Raw genomic sequence first — 19,439 nt, 5'->3', positions numbered from 1 at the left:
TAACATGTACAAAATATTGCGGAAAAATGGTTTTAACCTGTACGAAATTGGAAAATAATAGTAAATCAGAATATACATGAAAAATTGAAATTTATTAAATACTAAAAAACAATAATCAAAAGCAAAAGAAGGTGAATTATTTAAGCATTCATAAAATACTAAATTTTCTTACATTTTAGAAACACCTTCAGTTGCACATAACTTTCAATCTCCTAAATTTACACCTACAAGACTTACAGTACAGCTGCCTTTCTTACACTAAAAATGTACAAAACCTTGCCCTGCACTCAAATATAACCTAGTACTATCTCGTGTATCTCTCTCATACTAACATCAATGATTGAGACTTTAAACACATTTAAAGTCGCCTTTGAAAAAATTGAACATGTTTTTTTCTGTCTGAAGTATCCCTTTCTTTGTCTAACTATAGAGCCACCATTTGCATTCACATTAATCACCACGCCTTTTATGCTTTCATCGACTTAACCCCTTTTAATGGACGGAATAGGTATGTTAACGTTATCAGTTATTAGAGAGAACAGTTAATCTAGTTTTGAGTTTTTTTGTCAAGCCATCAGCTTGTTTCTGCTGGCCAGGAAATATCCTATTTCGTGCACGCTTGATGTCAACATTTGAAATCTCAGACAAAATCTTGCTATTATAGTATTCAAGATTACCTACACAAGATGGAAATATGGATTGACAAAATTACACCCGGGCTAATGTAAATACATAAACATATGTAACTTGGGACAGGCACATACATATTTGATATGACGGGGTTAAACATGTTAGCGGGATCCAAACCCTCCCCTAATATGGAACAGCTGTATAACAGTGCAACACAAGAACGAACTATAAAAATCAGATAAAAAGGCTTAACTCATCAGATGGACAAACATACAAGTGGACGTGTTTTGAGGAAATAAGTAATCATAAAACAAGAATGTGTCCAAAGTACACGGATGCTTCACTCAAATTATCATTTTCCATGTTCAATGGACCGTGAAATTGAGAAAAAAATATAATTTGGCCTAAAAAATAAAAAGATCAACCAATAGGGAACATGTGTACTAAGTTTCAAGTTGATTGGATTTCAGCTTCAAAAACTACCATGACCAAAAACTTTAACCTGAAATCACACTTTTAATTTCTATGTTCTGTGGACCATGAAAATGGGATCAGAAGTCTAATTTTGTTTTAAAATAAGAAAGATCATACCATAAGGAACATGTGTACCAAGTTTCAAGTTGATTGGACTACAGCTTCTTCAAAAAAATCCTTGACCAAAAACTTTAACCTGAAGTGGGACGAACGGAAGGACAGACGAACGAACAAACAGACGAACGAACAGACGAACGTACAGACGGATAGAAGGACGCACAGACCAGAAAACATTATGCCCCTCTACTATCGTAGGTGGAGCATACAAATATTTTTCAGTTCACTAATTGTATCAAAAAAAAATTCTATTAAACATAAATGGACAATAACAAAAATATGATAAAAATATTATCGAGGTTAATGTAATAATAAAAACATATTTTGTACAAGTTAAATCATTTTATAGCAATATTTTGTACACGTTATAACATGAATGATGTACTTTTGTACAGGTTATAACTTGTTCTTTTTCATTGTGCAAATTATAACATGTACACAATTTTTGTACAAAATCGCAACTTGTACACGACATATATATCGACATATATATATATATGGGTTGATGTTTATATAGTTATATATATACAACTCGTCTAAACATCAACCCAACAATGTTAGATCTGTAAATTTGCTTTCGCAAATTTTTGGTTCTTCCCTCGCCGGGATTCGAACCCATGCTACTGTGATATCGTGACACCAAATCGCCTGCACTGCAGCCGTCCCGCTAGACCACACGACCACCTGGGCTCTCTAATAAAGAGCTTTCGGTGGGCATGTGTTATTTGTAGAGCCCAGGTGGGCTTAAACTTGCGAAAGCAAATTTACAGATCTAACATTGTTGGGTTGATGTTTATATAGTTATATATATACAACTCGTCTAAACATCAACCCAACAATGTTAGATCTTCGCAAACGTTTTGTTTTTCCCTCGCCGGGATTCGAACCCATGCTTCTGTTATATCGTGACACCAAATCGCCTGCATTGCAGCCGTCCCGCTAGACCACCTGGGCTCTACAAACAATAAAGCTGTCAGTGGCCGTGTGTTACCTTTCCTCGTCAGTTTTAATCCAGAAAATAATTATATTTATAAGAAAGTCTGAGTGAGTGACAACTCTACAACAGATTTATCCATCGGATCGCCATTAATGATGGTGATACATGGCTGTGGACATATTGTATATATATATATAATAACATTTTTAAAATTTGCAAACTACATTTCACATAAAATTATAACAGGTCGTTAAAATAGTGTCAGCACGTCTCAAACTATGAATTGCCTGAATCTACAATTAGTTGTAACTAAGAAGTGGCAACCACTAACTAGATAAGAAAAAGAAAGCCCCTTTTACATCTTAACTACACATGTGAAAATTTCATATTAAACTAAATAAAATGGAGAATAGATATGAGGAATGTGTCAAAGAGACTACAAAAGAGCAGAAAACAGCCGAAGTCTACCAATGGGTCTTTTATACAGCGTAAAATCCCGCTCCCGTAGGCATGCTCCAGCTGACTCCTAAAGAGAAATATACAAATGAACTTAAATCAAAAACCATACCAGACTTACAAAGACCAGAGGCTCCTGACTTGGGGTAAGCGCAAAAATGCGGCGGGTTCAAACATGTTTTTCCCCCCTTCAGATTGCAACCCTCTCCCTATACCCATAGTGAATATAGAAAAAAAAACAGTAATACGCACAGTAACGCTCAGTTCAAAAGAAGTCCGATTCCAGAATAGGTTACAAAAGAAACTAAACAAAATGACAAGGATACATAAATAAACAAAGGGCTACTAGCAGTTACTGACATGTCAGCTCCAGACATCAATTAAACTGATTGAAATATTATGTCTTTATCATATGCATTTCAAGCAAAATCCCTACCGTTAGAAGTTTATTGTCATACCATCATAGAATATATGAGAAGAACATAACCCGAATCATGCTAACAACTGTATTTAAATTAATTAAATGTTTTTATTTCCGATGCAAAGACCCTATAAGTGAGTCAATATATATTAGCCCATATATGTCATCTTTAATGACCTCACAACAGTAAAGTTACTATATTTTTCTTCTTAATAAGTCTTTTTAAAGGTTAATTAGCTTTTGAGGCGAATGCCGAAATTTTTGTGCTTATATAAAAATATTACCATAAACGTTTGGATGTGAAATACCCGAAGTATAAGATATATAAAAAGAAGATGTGATATGATTGCCAATGAGACAACTCTCCACGTGAGACAAAATGACAAGAAATTAACAACTATAGGTCACCGTACGGCCTCCAACAATGAGCAAAGCCCATGTCTGTAGATCTATGTTAATTTATATTTACGACAAATGTCGGTTCGTTCCGATGATAAAATTTAGTGAGTTTTCAAATAGGTTAAAATTACTAAAACAAATTGACCGTTGACAGTTTTGGCAAAACCAGTGTCAACTTTAGATTCCTTTTGGTCATACGATAAGAGATAGGATAATATTTGTTTTCTATAGACATGATAGAGGATCTGGTATTGGCATACATCTGTACAAATGATTAGACAAACAATAAAAAAGTCAAATATGGAATACATGTGTGTTTAATTATACAATATAGGGAAGTGTGTAAAGATGTCAATATCAGTGACAATACACCTACGTCATAAAATTGCAGTTATTCCGAATACATTGATGCCCCAGAACCTATTTTATAACAGCTGTCAAAAAACAAATCCGTAAATTCTATTTTTTTATTTCAGTTATGAACATAGTTGATATTCGTATAAAACATTTTAAAGATCATTTGACTCCTATCCACGAAAGCCCTATTTTAGACCGTATCAAGCATGTGATAAAAGAACTCGTCAAGGAATTATTCTTTATTTAAATTCATGATTTCTTTTGGTAAAATTTACTTTTAACAATAATGATATCATTGACAAAGAAATCACGAACGCACCAACATTCAAACTATCCCCGTTCAGTAAATGACATCTGTAACAAAAATAAACTTTGAGCTACCTTTTAACAGGCAAAACCAAATACAATGAAAGTTCCAACTATACGTACTGGCTTTCAAAGCTGCACAAACCACCTTACAAATATAGATTTATATCGTCTTCAAGCCATGGTTCCACTACCAAACTGTCTTTTCTACTTACAAGTACACTTGATACAATCATAAACCTAGCATGATACATTGTTTAAATAAGTCATTTGAAAATAGTGGAACTAATTTATGTTTAAGTTTAAGAAAAAAGTTCGAAGTACTTGATAATCTGCATGCTCATTTTGGTGATTTCGAATCTGTTCAAAGATATGCTTTTTCTACACAATATTTCATTTTGCCTCATAATCTCACCAAACATACACCTAGTTAAAAGGGCATCGGATAAGTTTGATTGCGAACAAATTCATCGTTGTTACCAGGATTTACAATTTACATTTGCACCGGTCGCGTGTTTCGTCTTCAAAAAACTCACCAATAATCATTGTCAAATACAGCTAAGGTAAAGATAGAAAAGGCTTAGTATTTGAAAAATTTAAGTTTTGTAAACAGTTAATATATGAGTTTGACCATATCAATGATAATTCAGGTCAACACAGAAGTGCTGAGTACTGGGTTGGTAATACCCTCGAGGAATATTAACCCCAACAGCAGTGGCATCGACCAAATGGTTGTAAATAAATTCATATACTTAGTATATAAAATATAATTGGATATATATGTTCGAACTTTTTTAGGTATTTTTTAGGAACAGAAAACAAACGAACTATATTTATATGACCTCTTTAGATACTATAACTGCAATTAATTTTTATTAGAAAACATTTTTGTTGCTATAGAAATTCCGTATATTGTCAAGTTATCGGAATTCGAAGGGGACTCACTGTGCACCACTTTTTGCAAACCTGTTTCTGTATTTTTACGTGTAAAAAATTATGACTCAATTCAGCAAAGTCCGATGCACTGAAACAACATCTGATACAAACATTAAAAACACTTTTATATAGTTGGATGACGTTTTTAGTATAAAAATGCGATTTATCATGTTGAGTTGACTTTATATAAAGCCAATACTAACAATGAACACTGCCCTTTCCTGGATCTTGATAAATTTATAGCTCCTATTTTTAATTATCCATTTTCAGGTGTTGATGTTTCCATGTCACTATCTTATAGTGTTCATATATCTGAACTTGTTCGATTCGCTCATGAATGTAACAACGTATCTGATTTAAAGAAAGAAATTTCTGCAATACTGAAAAACTGTTACACCAGTGTTTTCGATATCACAAACTTGTAAAAACATTTAATAAATTTAAATTTAGGATAAGGACATCATTCGTAAATTTAAATCAAAATTCAGACATCTTATACGTTCAGATATTCACATTCAATCCTTTATGGATATATTCTTTGCAAAGCACAAAAAGGTCGCCATTCACTTCAAATGCTAACCAAACATTTAAACAGTCTTATTCAAGTATCTGGCCAATCTTAGTCTTGATTCGCTTTCTTTTTTAGAGTTTGATTCATTTACATGTTTCTAAGATTAGTGTGACGTGCATTTTTACAGAACTAATACACATTTTTATTAAGAAGCCAGCCTCCGGGTTTGGGATTTTTCTCTGATTTTCTCGCTGTGTACAAGACCCATATGTTACTTTGTACTGTTTTATGCTTTTTGGTCGGGTTGTTGTCTCTTTGACATATTCCATTCTCAGATTTATAATACAACATGAATTAATGATATTAAATTCAGCATTTGTTGAACATGAACCCGAATCATCCCGATGTCTATCACTAATATTTGAAAGAATAAATAGTAATATGAGTTACTGTCAATTTATGCAACACACTTATAACAGCATATAGCATATAATTTAATTACGAGTGAAAAATGCTTATAAGGAATCCTATGTGTTGATAGGAAAAGAATATATTTTCGCATTATTTTTCAAATTTTTACACAATTTTTCTTGATTTTTTTTTTGAAAGCTGGCCTGATGGTAAATTGTCCCTGCAATGCAGAAGAATATATGTTTCTCATCTCAAATTGTGTTGCAGGATGGGCAGAATCGGGTTTCTCTTTGACTTTTTTCAATCAAGTTATGGTCTGATAATAACTAATGTTCTCAAGAGACATGAGGCACAGAGGTTGATAAAAAAGGGACCAGATAAATATATATATGTAGAACCAGGTTTAATCCACCATTTTCTACATTTGAAAATGCCTGTTCCAAGTCTGGAATATGACAGTTCTTGTCCATTCGTTTTTGATGCGTTTTGTATTTTAATTTTGCCATGTCATTATGGAATTTCCAAATTAATTTTCCTTCAAGTTCAGTATTTTTGTGATTTTACTTTTTTCATAATCAATAACTTGCACAATATTTCTACCCACAGTTAACATATATCATCTAGTTATCCTCGTGGCCAAAGTCACACCGAGTATGTGCTAATTGTACATTCGGAAGTGTATCGAAAGACATTGGCATAATATATTTTTGCATGGGTTTTGAAAATCAAATGATAAAACTTGTGCTGATGCAGCCCCGAGCACAACATTTCACAATACTAAACAATATCAATATGCGGACATTTCATTATTTGTTATTAAAGACTAAATATCATTAAAAGCATAAAATAATCAATTTGCTTTGCTTAATTTTTGTTTGATAAAATATACACAATTGAAATGGGTATCATTTTTTTCATAACACATTGATAACATCAAACGACCATTAACTAGAGGCTCTAAGAGCCTGTGTCGCTCACCTTGGACACAGATGGATTCATGACAAAATTGTGTTTTGGTGATGGTTATGTTTGTAGATCTTAAATTACTGAACATTCTTTCTTCTTACAATTTTCACTATCTATAGTAAACTAGGCCTTTTAGATACAGGGGAAAATATTTTTAAATTTTTTACAAAGGGCCATTACTCCTTAAGGGGTCAATTGACCATTTTGGTTATGTTGAGTTATTTTTAAATCTGACTTTGCTGAACATTATTAATGTTTACAGTTTATCTCTATCTGTAAAAGTATTCAAGATAATAGCCAAAAACGGCAAAATTTCTCTAAAAATTACCAATTGGGGGATTGCAACCAACAACGAAACAACCAGTTGTCAAATTCATCTGAAAATTTCAGGGCAGTTAGATTTTGACTTGATAAACAATTTAACCCATATCAGATTTGCTCTTAATGCTTTGGTTTCAGAGTTATAAGCCGAAATCTACATTTTACCCCTGTGTTCTTTTTTTAGCCATGGCAGTCATCTTGATTGGTTGGCTGGGTCACCGCACACATTTTTTCAAACTAGATACCCTTATTATGATTGTGGCTATTAGTTTGGTTAAATTTGACCCAGTAGTTTCAGAGGAGAAGATATTTGTAAAGATAACAAAAATTTACGAAAAATTGGTAAAAAATGACTATAAAGAACAATAACTCCCTAAGGGGTCAACTGATCATTTTGGTCATGTTGACTTACTTGTAGATCTTACTTTGCTGAACATTATTGCTGTTAACAGTTTATCTCTATCTATAATAACATTCAAGATAATAACCAAAAACTTCAAGATTTCCTTAAAATTACCAATTCAGGGGCAGCAACCCAACAACCAGTTGTCCGATTCATCTGAAAATTTCAGGACAGACAGAACTTGACCTGATAAAGCCTGTAAACACTGAGGTTGTTAGTTTGAATCCCGCATGTGACAAGGACGTTCGATTCCAATCTTAATTGACTAGGATTGTCAGTTTTAAATCGCAAGGTTAGAGGTCATCTCTAGTCACTCCAGTCCATACCACACCAAACAAACTTAGACAAGTTCTATCGGGTACCGTTTAATCGTGCCGAGGAATGACAATTACCTGGTTAAATCGATAGTTTGCAGACAATCGAATGCAGGTCATACTTGGAATTTCTTTTTATACAACCCTTCACTATAAAGGCATCGTATATCAACGAAAATGTCAATTGAAGCACATTAAACCAACGCTTACACACTAATTGTCCTAATACGAGAATTTATCGGGTCAATACAATTCATATTGGGTGAGGCGAAGCCAAACCCGATATGAATTTTATTGACCCGAAAAATTCCGTATTAGGACAATTGAACACTGTGTAACGAATTTATCCGATTTTGTTATATTACATATTATTATATTCAAATTCAATTTTAGGACAATATCAACCAAATATATTATAGATATTTAATCTGAAACTGTGAAAAATTTAAAATATTAAGACTATAAAGCAACTAAATTTTTATTATTTTCATTAGGTCAATGGTATAAGGGAGATAATTCCAATTGACGTAATAAATAAGGGAGATAATTCCAATTGACGTGATAAAAAAATTGTACTGAAATTTATTAGGACAATATCAGCCAATCAAATTGCGAGAAATTACTCTAAATCAGGATAATATGAGTTATATGGTTCGCTACTGACCCCCTACGGATCCATAGAGGGTTAGTAAAATCCATAGGAAGTGAGGCCGGAGGCCGAGTCCCCTATGAATTTTATTCACCCTCTATGGATTCATAGGGGGTCAGTAGTTAACCGTATAACGAATTTATCGGACGCTGGACTTTTTCTACGGCGTTTTGTTGAAAAATAAACAATGAAACCCAACAACATTAATAGATGACGTCGCCATTAACGCGCCATGAACCCCATATGAAACTTACAAACCCCATACGGTCTCATAGAGGGTCACCACGTGACGGCATTTAACCAATCACAACGTGATAATTCATCTGTGGTCTGATAAAGATAGATAGTACGTCTAGTTGAGACCAAACAGCATGTGTTGCTTTCGAATAAACACAAAGAATTTATTTATACATTCCATCAAATTAAAGTATGTCACAAATTCAATGTCCTTAATTTAGATGTAAAGCCTTTTTTGAAAGTTAACCAAGATATATTAGTACTAAGGAAAGCAAAGTCGAAACGTTTTTTTGAATTTCTTAAAAACCAAAATGACTGATACCTGACGTCTCTAACACAATGAGCTCACATCAATTTGAACTTAGCTAGACATGCTTTATCTAAATTGGTTGTTTTCTGCCGACTGTTCAACTTGGTTATCTTTGTGACGTTGTTTGCCGTGTACGTATAACATTTAGATACACAAGAGTGCACGTGAAGAGTATAACTTTGAAGAGCGATAGGCTACGAGCCAAACATTATCGTTCATAAAGGCGATAAGTTTATCTTTGCCTTATCTTTAAAATTATATCAGAATGTTATAAAGTATTTGCAAAGCATATCAACACGTGCTATGCACCTCGTGAAGAGACAAAAACTATGAATTTACATGTGTGATAAATCTGTTCCCGTTGTTTATTAAAGCTCCAGAGATCTATTAAATCTAAAAAGATAATACATTTATATTTAGGCAAGGATCGAGTTTTCTTTGTATGCATAGGTTTTTACAAGGGAATGACTACATTCCTTTTGTAAACAATAACATGTACAAATATCGGAAAGAACTAGAGGAAGAAAGACAACTTGTAAGCACAAACATCCTCTTAAGTCAAAAATAAAATAAATAATAAGACTTTTTAAATTGTATGCATTCGAACAACATGCAAAAGAGACACATTCATCTTTGATCATCAAGTGTATTAAAAGATAAACTCAAAATATGCAGCAAAGCATCCTATTTAACTTATAAGCGTAGCGGGAATCCAAACTTACTTTACAGAAGTCTCAAAATTGATTTAATGGTAAAAATTGTTCATTTCCTAAATGTATAGGAACTATTTGCCACTGATCATAAGCCAACTTGATTTTTTAAGTGGCAAAAGTTAATGCAAGTCACTTGTACATATTTGCATTTTAATTTCTTATCTTCTCCACTGTACTATTATTTGTATGTTTGTTTTGTTTTACTTTAAGCCATGGCGTTGTCATTTGTTTTCAATCTTTGAGTTTGAATTTCCCTCTGGTATCTTTCGTCCGTCTTTAATTAACTGTAATTAAATGATTGTAGAAGTATGTAGTTTCGGTTTCATTGCGTACTGCTTTTGTATTTCACAAAAATAATTTATGTCATTAAGCATTTGAATTTGGATTTGAAAAATTTGAATTTGAATTTAGTAATGCAACGTTATTGAACCGCCTTATAAGGGATATCTTATTTACCAAAAAAGTCACATTAAATATTAATAACAACTATTGAATATGTGAAAATAATTAGATAATTTCCTGTCGCTCAATAGGACACTTTTCAGCGAAGGTTTGTATCCAATGAACTTGACACTAAGGACATTCATTATATTATATATATATAATGTAGGGTTGTCACTGACTCAGACGTACTTATGAATATAATTATTTGACTGTATCTTACATTAATTTGTAGGATCCTTTACTATAACGTGACGGTACCCAAATTGCACCTATTTTGACAATTTTTTCACCTACGTTTTTTATGATCGAGAAAAAAATGTCCATACTGTGTTTAATTTGTAGCCCTTTCCTTCTTTATTGTATAGGTACGCCAATTTGATTTTTAATTCGTATTTGAGTCATAAAAAATGGGTTTGAACCAACCTCCAAACTATCCATGATTCTGTAATGAGGAGTACCCAAATTGCATCCATACTTAAATTCACACCATCAAAAGTCTGATAACTGAGCTTTTGTTTAATTTCTTCAAATATTTTGAACAATTGGGTATTGGTCCATGCTAAATCTTCATATTTTACAAAATGGATACTTATAATATATTGTATTTGCTTATTTTAAAAAGATGACGTTTTGATGACGTCGCATGGTGACGTTTTCGTACATTTTGCTTTTTCAGTAAACAGTCCATCTGTTGATAAATACTGTGAACGTTTTGTTAATATCTAAATATGTTTACCTATGTTGAATGATGTGCAAAGTATCAAATCATAAAAATACGAATTGTTTAGTCTCTAGGAAATCTTGTAAGATTTCCTTTGCTATTTTTTTTAAATAGGTGCAATTTGGGTACCCTTACGTTAGATAATTTAGCTGATCTGTAACAATAACATCTTCATGCCTGATATATCATGTACTGTAGTACGCCGCTAGATTAAAACTGACGTGGAAAGGTAACACATGACCAGCGTAAGCTCTTTATTTGAGAGCCCAGGTGGTCGTGTGGTCTAGCGGGACGGCTGCAGTGCAAGCGAGGGAAGAACCAAAAATTTGCGAAAGCAAATTTACAGATCTAACATTGTTGGGTTGATTTTTAGACGAGTTGTATATATATATTTATATATTACGGATTACAAATGTGTCGAGGTTTGTGATTGGATAAAAACAGAGATGTCAGTATATATTCAGGAAACTGCCGGGGTATATACGACGTTTTTATCCCCAATTGGAACCTCAAAAACGTCATCATAACACCGGTTACTATGTGACGTAGTCAAAATCTATCAGACTGTCAGAGGCTAACAGAGGGAAAATAATGACGTGTTTCAGTCAATAATACATTTTTTTTATACAAAATCACCCAATAAACGCTTTTGATACTTAAATTTAATGTTAAAAGTGTTATTATAAATTATTTCATACACGATAAAATTATGTTCACAGCAAATTAGAAAATCCTTCACGTATGCCGAACATATCAGGTTAGATTTTTCAACAAATATATGTGTTGTCAACAAATACCTGCACTGGAAAACATTAAGTAAGGGGTAATCCGTAATATATGTGTAATTCAGGTCTCAGAAAGGGTATATACTGTGACATTCCCGGCTTAGGGCTTATATCCCTTTCGCCTTCGGCTCAGGGGATATAAACTCTAAGCCGGGAATGTCACAGTATATACCCTGTCTGAGACCTGAATAACATATAATGTTCCGGACCATATGAGTATTTGGACCATACGCGTATGGTCATGACCATATGGGTATATACTCATATGGTCCGACCAAACGCGTATGGTCCGACCGTAAGCGTATGGTCCGACCGTAAGCGTATGGTCGGGGTAATTAACACCCTGTTAAAGTTTACTTTAAATACGTCTCAACTCTTCATATGGTATGACTGTTCATTAAAAAGACGCTATCATAAAGGTAATTTTATATTAATTTATATAATCATAACAAAAAGATCAGCTAAAAAAATTAGAAGTTTCAAATAGTTAATTTTATTTACTTGTCAAAACTATAATCAACACATTTTATACCAAAGGTCATTGCCGATGATCATTACCGATGGTTATTACCGATTTGTTATAACGAGTGAATGGCAATATGTCGACTTAAAGAAATATTTCCAAAAATTTCTTAATGAACTGTCACACAAGACGTCAATTAAAAGTAACACATTTTATTTAAGTTGTCTTGTGAATATGGTGTATTGCAGTCGTGTTACGATATTTGATATCTAGAGCTTCTTAAAACATCGTAGATATATCGAAATGGCCCAAGACCTCGGTGTCACTGTACGCAGCTGCAAAAGGCTAACTTTTCATTCGTAAAAAGATGTAAATGAAAAGCATGGTGCACAACAAGGTCTAGTAAATGCAAAAAAATACCGTGTGGAAGTAACTGTCACCTCATGCCTGCATGAATGTAATGAGCGATGAAACTAACTAGGGCATCAATATTTATTTTTTAAGTAGTCTTTGAATTATGAAATTAATACATTGTCATGTAACCAGCATTCCTTTTTAGATTTTTGTATTGTTACGTTTATTATGTGATTTGAAGAAAAAAATACCTATATGGTCCAAATACTCATATGATCCGACCATACGCGTATGGTCGGACCATATAAGTATACGCATATGGTAATGACCATACGCGTATGATCCAAATACTCATATGGTCCGGAACATATATAATTCTGTTTCTGGTTCCTTTTATTGAAATTTACACAGATGGTCATATTCAAACTTTGAATTTATGAAATACTTAGTGTTTTCATCTGCGGGAATAGATTACCTTGGCTGTATTTGGCAAAACTTTTAGGAATTTTTGGTCCTCAATGCTCTTCAACTTCGTACTTTATTTTGCTTTTTTAAATTTTTTTATTCGAGCGACACTAATGAGTCTTTTGTAGACGAAACGCGAGTCTTGCATAAATATAAAATTTCAATCCTGGTATCTATGCTTCTTTTTGAAGATGTCACCCGTACGTTTTTTTAAAAATTTTAAACAACGATTTATGTTTAATCAGAGACATCTATAATACTAAAATTACGAGGTCCAATTTGTCAGCCGTCATCACGTAAAAACGACGAATCACAGAATTCAACTTTATACATAACTAATATAGTACAAAGGTGTAGATTAAAAATTACACCACTCCAGGCCCTTTTGTTTTCCATGTAATTAATATTGCCATTGCCAATAATTAAGAAGTTCCGGGTCGAGTCCGATACCGATACCAATAGTATATTCACCTGTTACCTATTACCTTATCTGTACGTTCCGCATCTGACAGGCGCACCATCAAACGGTGTATTCAGGATCAATATGCTATATACACGGTTCATAATAACAGGGTTGACACTACTAAATTGACAAATTGTTACCTATTGTAGTATTTGAATCAGTACGACTTTCTAAGATAACAATACGAATACTAAAAATCTGGACTAAAAATAAGGCGTATACGGGTACAGTTTTCAATTTGTTAGTGGGCATGACATAAAACAGCGAATCAAAGAATTCAACTTTATTTATAACTAATATAGGACGATGCTGTTGATTAAAGACATACTCCATTCCAGGACCTTTTGTTTTCCAAATAATTAATATTACCGATATTTGATAAGTTCCAGTTCGACGGGTTCAAACAGAAAGATTTGAAAGCAGAGAAAACCTTGCATCTTATAATCGGCATGACTTTATCAGATGACAATACTAATACTAAAATAAGGCTTGCACATAGTTATAAACTTTAATTCAGTCACGGACCCATGATATCACGGGTGTGTTCTAGTGTGTATATATGTCTCTGGTTTAATGTAGTTAATGGCAATTAAAAGTAAATATTAAAAAAACAAAATCCTTTGGGTTAAATTATATTCATAAGAGCTTTCTATTATTTGTTGCAGGAATATTTTCCTGGAAAATAAGGAAATACTGCTAAGACGTAGTGGTATTCTGTCATGCAGTACCACTCAATTGGTTAAAACATACAGCATTATTGGGAATAAATCTTATGTAATGACCTTGAAAAATCTACCTGTTCTCATTCTATTCGAATGTGGAAAACCACTTACGTGATCTAGCACATATAGTAAAAAAACACAGTTCTTTGCAGGAGATCTCGTCGACACAGGTAACGCGTTATTATTTAAGTTATATTATTAAGTGTGACGTCCATTTTCACTGAACTTCTACACAATTTTGGTAAGGAGCAAGCTGAGGATTTGGTGAGGTTGGTGGCCTTCGGTTGATGTATGCTCATAGCAGAGATATAGGGGGAGGGTTGAGATCTCACAAACATGTTTAACCCCGCCGCATTTTTGCGCCTGTCCCAAGTCAGGAGCATCTGGCCTTTGTTAGACTTGTAGTATTTTAATTTTAGTTGCGTGTGTACAATTTGGAAATAAGTATGGCGTTCATTATCACTTAACTAGTATATATTTGTTTAGGTGCCAGCTGAAGGACGCATAAGGGTGCGGGAATTTCTCGCTACATTGAAGACCTGTTGGTGACCTTCTGCTGTAGATTTTTTTTTCTTTGGTCGGGGTTGTTGTCTCTTTCACACATTCCCCATTTACATTCTCAATTTTATCTTAGGTCAGGTTGTTGTCTCTTTGACAAATTCTTCATTTCTATTTTCTATTTTATTGACTTTCGCTCAATCGAATTGTGGATCAGCAACAGAAATAATTAGGGAAGATGTAAATAGAGATAAATCTTATTGATTGATAAGATACATGTATAATGATAAATGCATAAGTTGAAGTTATAATCAAAATTATAATTTGTTGATCTGACCATTTCAGGGACATTTACCTCTGAATAAAATGATGCGGACACAATTGACGAAGTTTAGAGGTCATCTCAGTAAACATGAAAGTTTAATCGTTGAATCAGATTAAAGATTTAAGCAAAAGTTATATTGTGACACATAGAATAGCTACTGGGAATGCACAACCAGTTAATACATTTTCTAGGCGCTGTACATTGCATGCACGACAATAATTGGATAATAACAATGACGATATATTACATAAAGGAGTGATCGAACCATCTACATTCCAAGTCAGCGAAGAAAATTGACAGATCTTATCGATTCTGTGTAAATTATTGCAAATTGAACAAAGTGACAAGAGAAGATGCATATCCTCTCCCACGTATTTACCACTCACTGCAACTACTTGCAGGAAGTACACGGTTTTCAACCATGTTCAGGTTATAATATAGTATAATAAAAATACTAAACTTTATTGAAATACTAAGGCTTTTCTACCTCATGCACCTTAGATTACCTTAGCTGTATTCGGCAACATTTTAGGAATTATTGATCTCAATGCTATTCAACTTTGTACTTTATTTGGCTTTTTAAAACTTTTTTGGATTCGAGCGTCACCGATGAGTCTTTTGTAGACGAAACGCGCGTCTGGCGTATATATAAAATTTAGTTCTGGTATCTATGACGAGTTTACTTAAGGTGGTTCCTAACACTACAGGGAGATAACTCTGTAATATCAGCTAAATGTTTTAATCACGTTGTGGAATATTAAGCTTCTCAATGATGAAAACTAGTCTTTGTCAAACTGCTATGTAACCAGTGTAATTTTTCTGATAAAATGGTTGGTTAAAATTTTTTGAAATTTTTATATTTTTGTCAAAGGGTCAAAGTAAATACTTTGTCAAAATTTTATAAAAATTAAACGAGCCAAAATAAATTTAGGCAAGGTGTTGGGTACCACCTTAAAGGCAAATTGAAAAAAAGGGGAAAGTCAATGAAAATTGACGCTATCAATCAACGGAACAAGTGACAATAACTTCCATATTTCTTGATTTAGTACATGCATTTTACAAAGATAATGGTTGTGTAGGCAGCTAAAACTCCAACTTGTATACCAGATGATTATAGTTCCGTTATATTGAAAACTTGGATGAGAAAACAAAACAGACATAATATGTTAATGTGACCATAATTAGGACCCAGCAGCCAAAACTGTATTAATGTGAGCGTCACTGATGAGTCTTATGTAGACGAAACGCGCGTCTGGCGTATAAAATTATAATCCTGGTACTTTTGATAACTATTTACACCACAGAAAACAGCATAACTGACTAACAAATGCAAACATACACATTAATCTAACAAATAAAGACGCCAACACAAAAATGCGAAGTAGATAGTCAAAAATGTAAACCACACGCGAAATGAAATTGATGCGTTTGACAATATCGTCAACAACACAATGTTATATCGTTGATAGTAAAAGCTGCAAATAGTATAAACCGTCTCGGTATTAAAGTAAAAAATGAAGTCAATATAAATACAATAAGAATACAAGGGTAAACAAAAGAAACAACATTATAAACCATTCGATCCGCCAATCAGGGCCCAAAAGAAATATCAAAAGGTAAAAGGCAAATACCCGATGGGGGATGCATAGATACTGAGTACCATACTGTGTTCGTATATAGAAGATGTTTTTGTGTTCGGTTAAATTGTCCCCTTTTAAAATTGTTATACGATGATGACTGATGTACCCATATTTTGACTATTTTATTAATTGTGACTGTTTATTTAACGCATCATGTAAATATAACGGAATTTGATGAGACTGTTCTTAAAGTGAGAGGGTTAGCGCTATAGAACCAGGTTTAATCCACTATTTTCTACATTTGAAAATGCCTGTACCAAGTCAGGAATATGACAGTTCTTGTCCATTCGTTTTTGATGCGTTTTGTTATTTGATTTTGCCATGTATTATGGACTTTCCTAATTGATTTTCCTCTCAGTTCAGTATTTTTGTGATATTACTTTTAACCATCAAAAGTCATACGACTAAAAGACACACGAAGACAAATAACGGGGCAAATTAAGTTAATTAAAAAGATACACAACTTCAGCACATAGAATCTATAATTAAAGTGTATCGTGCATCTTGTAAAAAAAACCTCATCACAGATACAAGGATTACATTTGGTATTTACGCCAAACGCCAGTTTCGTCTACAAAAGACTCATCAATGACGCTCAATTCAAAAAAGCTAAAAAGGCCAAAAAGTTGAAGAGTATTGAGGACCAAAATTCCTAAAAGTTTTTTTTCAAATACAGCTAAGGTATTCATTCCTGAGGTAGAAGAGCCTTTAGTAAGTATTTCAAAATTTCGAAAGTTTGGTAAACAGTTAATTTATTAATAAGACCACATCAAATTCTGAATAAGACACTGAATATTTATCTATTAGGTTTGGTACTTTTCGTTGAACTTTTTGAGAAATTGGCAAAACCCTGGCTCATTAATTTTTTGCTCAGACACCGACCTTGTTTTACAAAGTCTGAGAGGTAGTTTTATTCTTTTGGATATCCAATGAGTTGCAAAATGTATACTCCAGACGTTTGTCAGTTGCTGCATAATGATATCTTTTCGATTGTCATATATTCTGGTACTGATATGGTTTAAAATTCAAAATAAAATCTGGGAAATGACGCAAAGGCAGCTGTATCCGTGCTTTCTTTTATCTCTAGCTCAGTATTTGGGTCAAAGCTGAATGTTTCATTATTGAAATTGTTTGATACATTATATAATATAAGTAGTATACTCTGTTATGTCTCATTGTGAAATATGACGCTTCCAAACATTGATGAAATACAATTAGATTTTTGCAGAAAAAGGGAACTTGCAGAAAAAGGGAACAAAAAACGGTATTGTCCATTTTGAATTGGGTAGATATCCTTTGATATATTTAAGAATGTATTACATTAAAAAAACATAGAGGGTACTCTGAAATGTATTTCCAGTTGACCCAATATTGATAATAATTTATCTATAACCATTAAAATAAATCCCAATCAGTACATAGTTAATTTATATCTTATTATTGAAAACTTAACTTAACGACGTCCAAGAAGGGCCTAATCTATTTCCCATTATCACTTGTGTCTAAATAGTTCAACACAGAAGTCCTATCATTGAACAAACTTTTCCTTTACCTTTAACCTCAAAATATACAACGATAACCATTCAAAATGTACCAAGTGAGGTTGGAGCTCATGTTTAATCAATAGTTAAACTTGATTTTAAACTAGAATATTAGAATTCCAATGGTTGGCATCGAATAAATTCATTGCCCTCCTTAATCATTTTCTCTGCCATCCACATATGCTTATCACAATAACTGAACAAACACTCTTTGTTTACAAAAATAGTAGTTTTTACCTAACGTTGTCGCAGATGACACAAAAACGATATATATTGTAGTGGTTGCTAGAATTCTATTTTTAATTAAACTTTTTTACAGAATGCACAATTGTGGTTTATTTTTAGGCATATCGCCTTCTGATTCTTAATAAGAACTTTAGTGGTCGCTGAAATTGGTTGTTAGCTTAATTACTTATTGGAGATGATCGCTAGCTTGGTTGGTCGCTAGAACCGGACGCTAGCTTGATTCATCTCTTGATTTAGTCGCTAGCTTGAATTGGTCACTAGCTTGAATTGGTCGCTATATTGAATGGTCGCTGGAATTGGTTGTAAGCTTGAGTCTGATTATACGAAGTGCGAATCCAGACATATACAAATACTTTCATTAGATTTCAATGAATTAAAAGTTATCTGCTATCATTACAATTTACATTATTTAAAGGAAATAGTCTATGAAATAACTTAATGAAGTTTCTTAAATACTTTCAGCTACAGTTAAAATTGTATTGCTTCTAAAATTCTTTTAGATAAAAACAAACTTACCCCAAGTTTCTCCCAACTTCTGCATTCAGACTTGTATTGAAACACTTAAACATTTGTTTTATTATTCTCTCAAAATCAGTCATGCCTGAAAGAATTAAATGTGCAGATATATCTATGTTGAGTTTTTTTTTATTTAATATTGTCAGTTTGACCAAATATCACTAAATGTTTGAATTAAAATCTTTGGTATATTTTGACAGACATGTGTCAATTTTTAGTTCTAATTAAAAGGACGATTCTTTGTATTTGTGACTAATTCATCTTAAATTGATAAATAAAGTTTCTTTCAAAAAATAATTAATGATTTTACCAAAAAATGGGGAATGTGTCCATGAGACACATGCAGATGATACCCCGCTTGCATATGTAGCTATAAAGGGACATAGTT

At 33.0% G+C, this 19,439-nt stretch overlaps 1 protein-coding gene across 1 annotated transcript in view; it reads right to left on the bottom strand.

Moving 5' to 3' along the window:
• Positions 1-19,439, bottom strand: part of LOC134693938 (epidermal growth factor receptor-like) — a 149,615-nt gene that overhangs the window by 112,904 nt on the left and 17,272 nt on the right. Inside the window, exon 5 of the mRNA XM_063554893.1 lies at positions 19,052-19,136. Within this exon, the coding sequence (XP_063410963.1) occupies positions 19,052-19,076 (25 nt within the window). The 5' untranslated portion in view covers positions 19,077-19,136. The remainder of the gene's footprint in view (positions 1-19,051; positions 19,137-19,439) is intronic.

The sequence above is a fragment of the Mytilus trossulus genome, chromosome 13 (assembly GCF_036588685.1).
Source record: "Mytilus trossulus isolate FHL-02 chromosome 13, PNRI_Mtr1.1.1.hap1, whole genome shotgun sequence".
Classification (NCBI taxonomy): Eukaryota; Metazoa; Mollusca; class Bivalvia; order Mytilida; family Mytilidae; genus Mytilus; species Mytilus trossulus.
The sequence above is the reverse complement of the archived record's forward strand: the minus strand, read 5'-3'. Positions and strand labels throughout refer to the sequence as shown.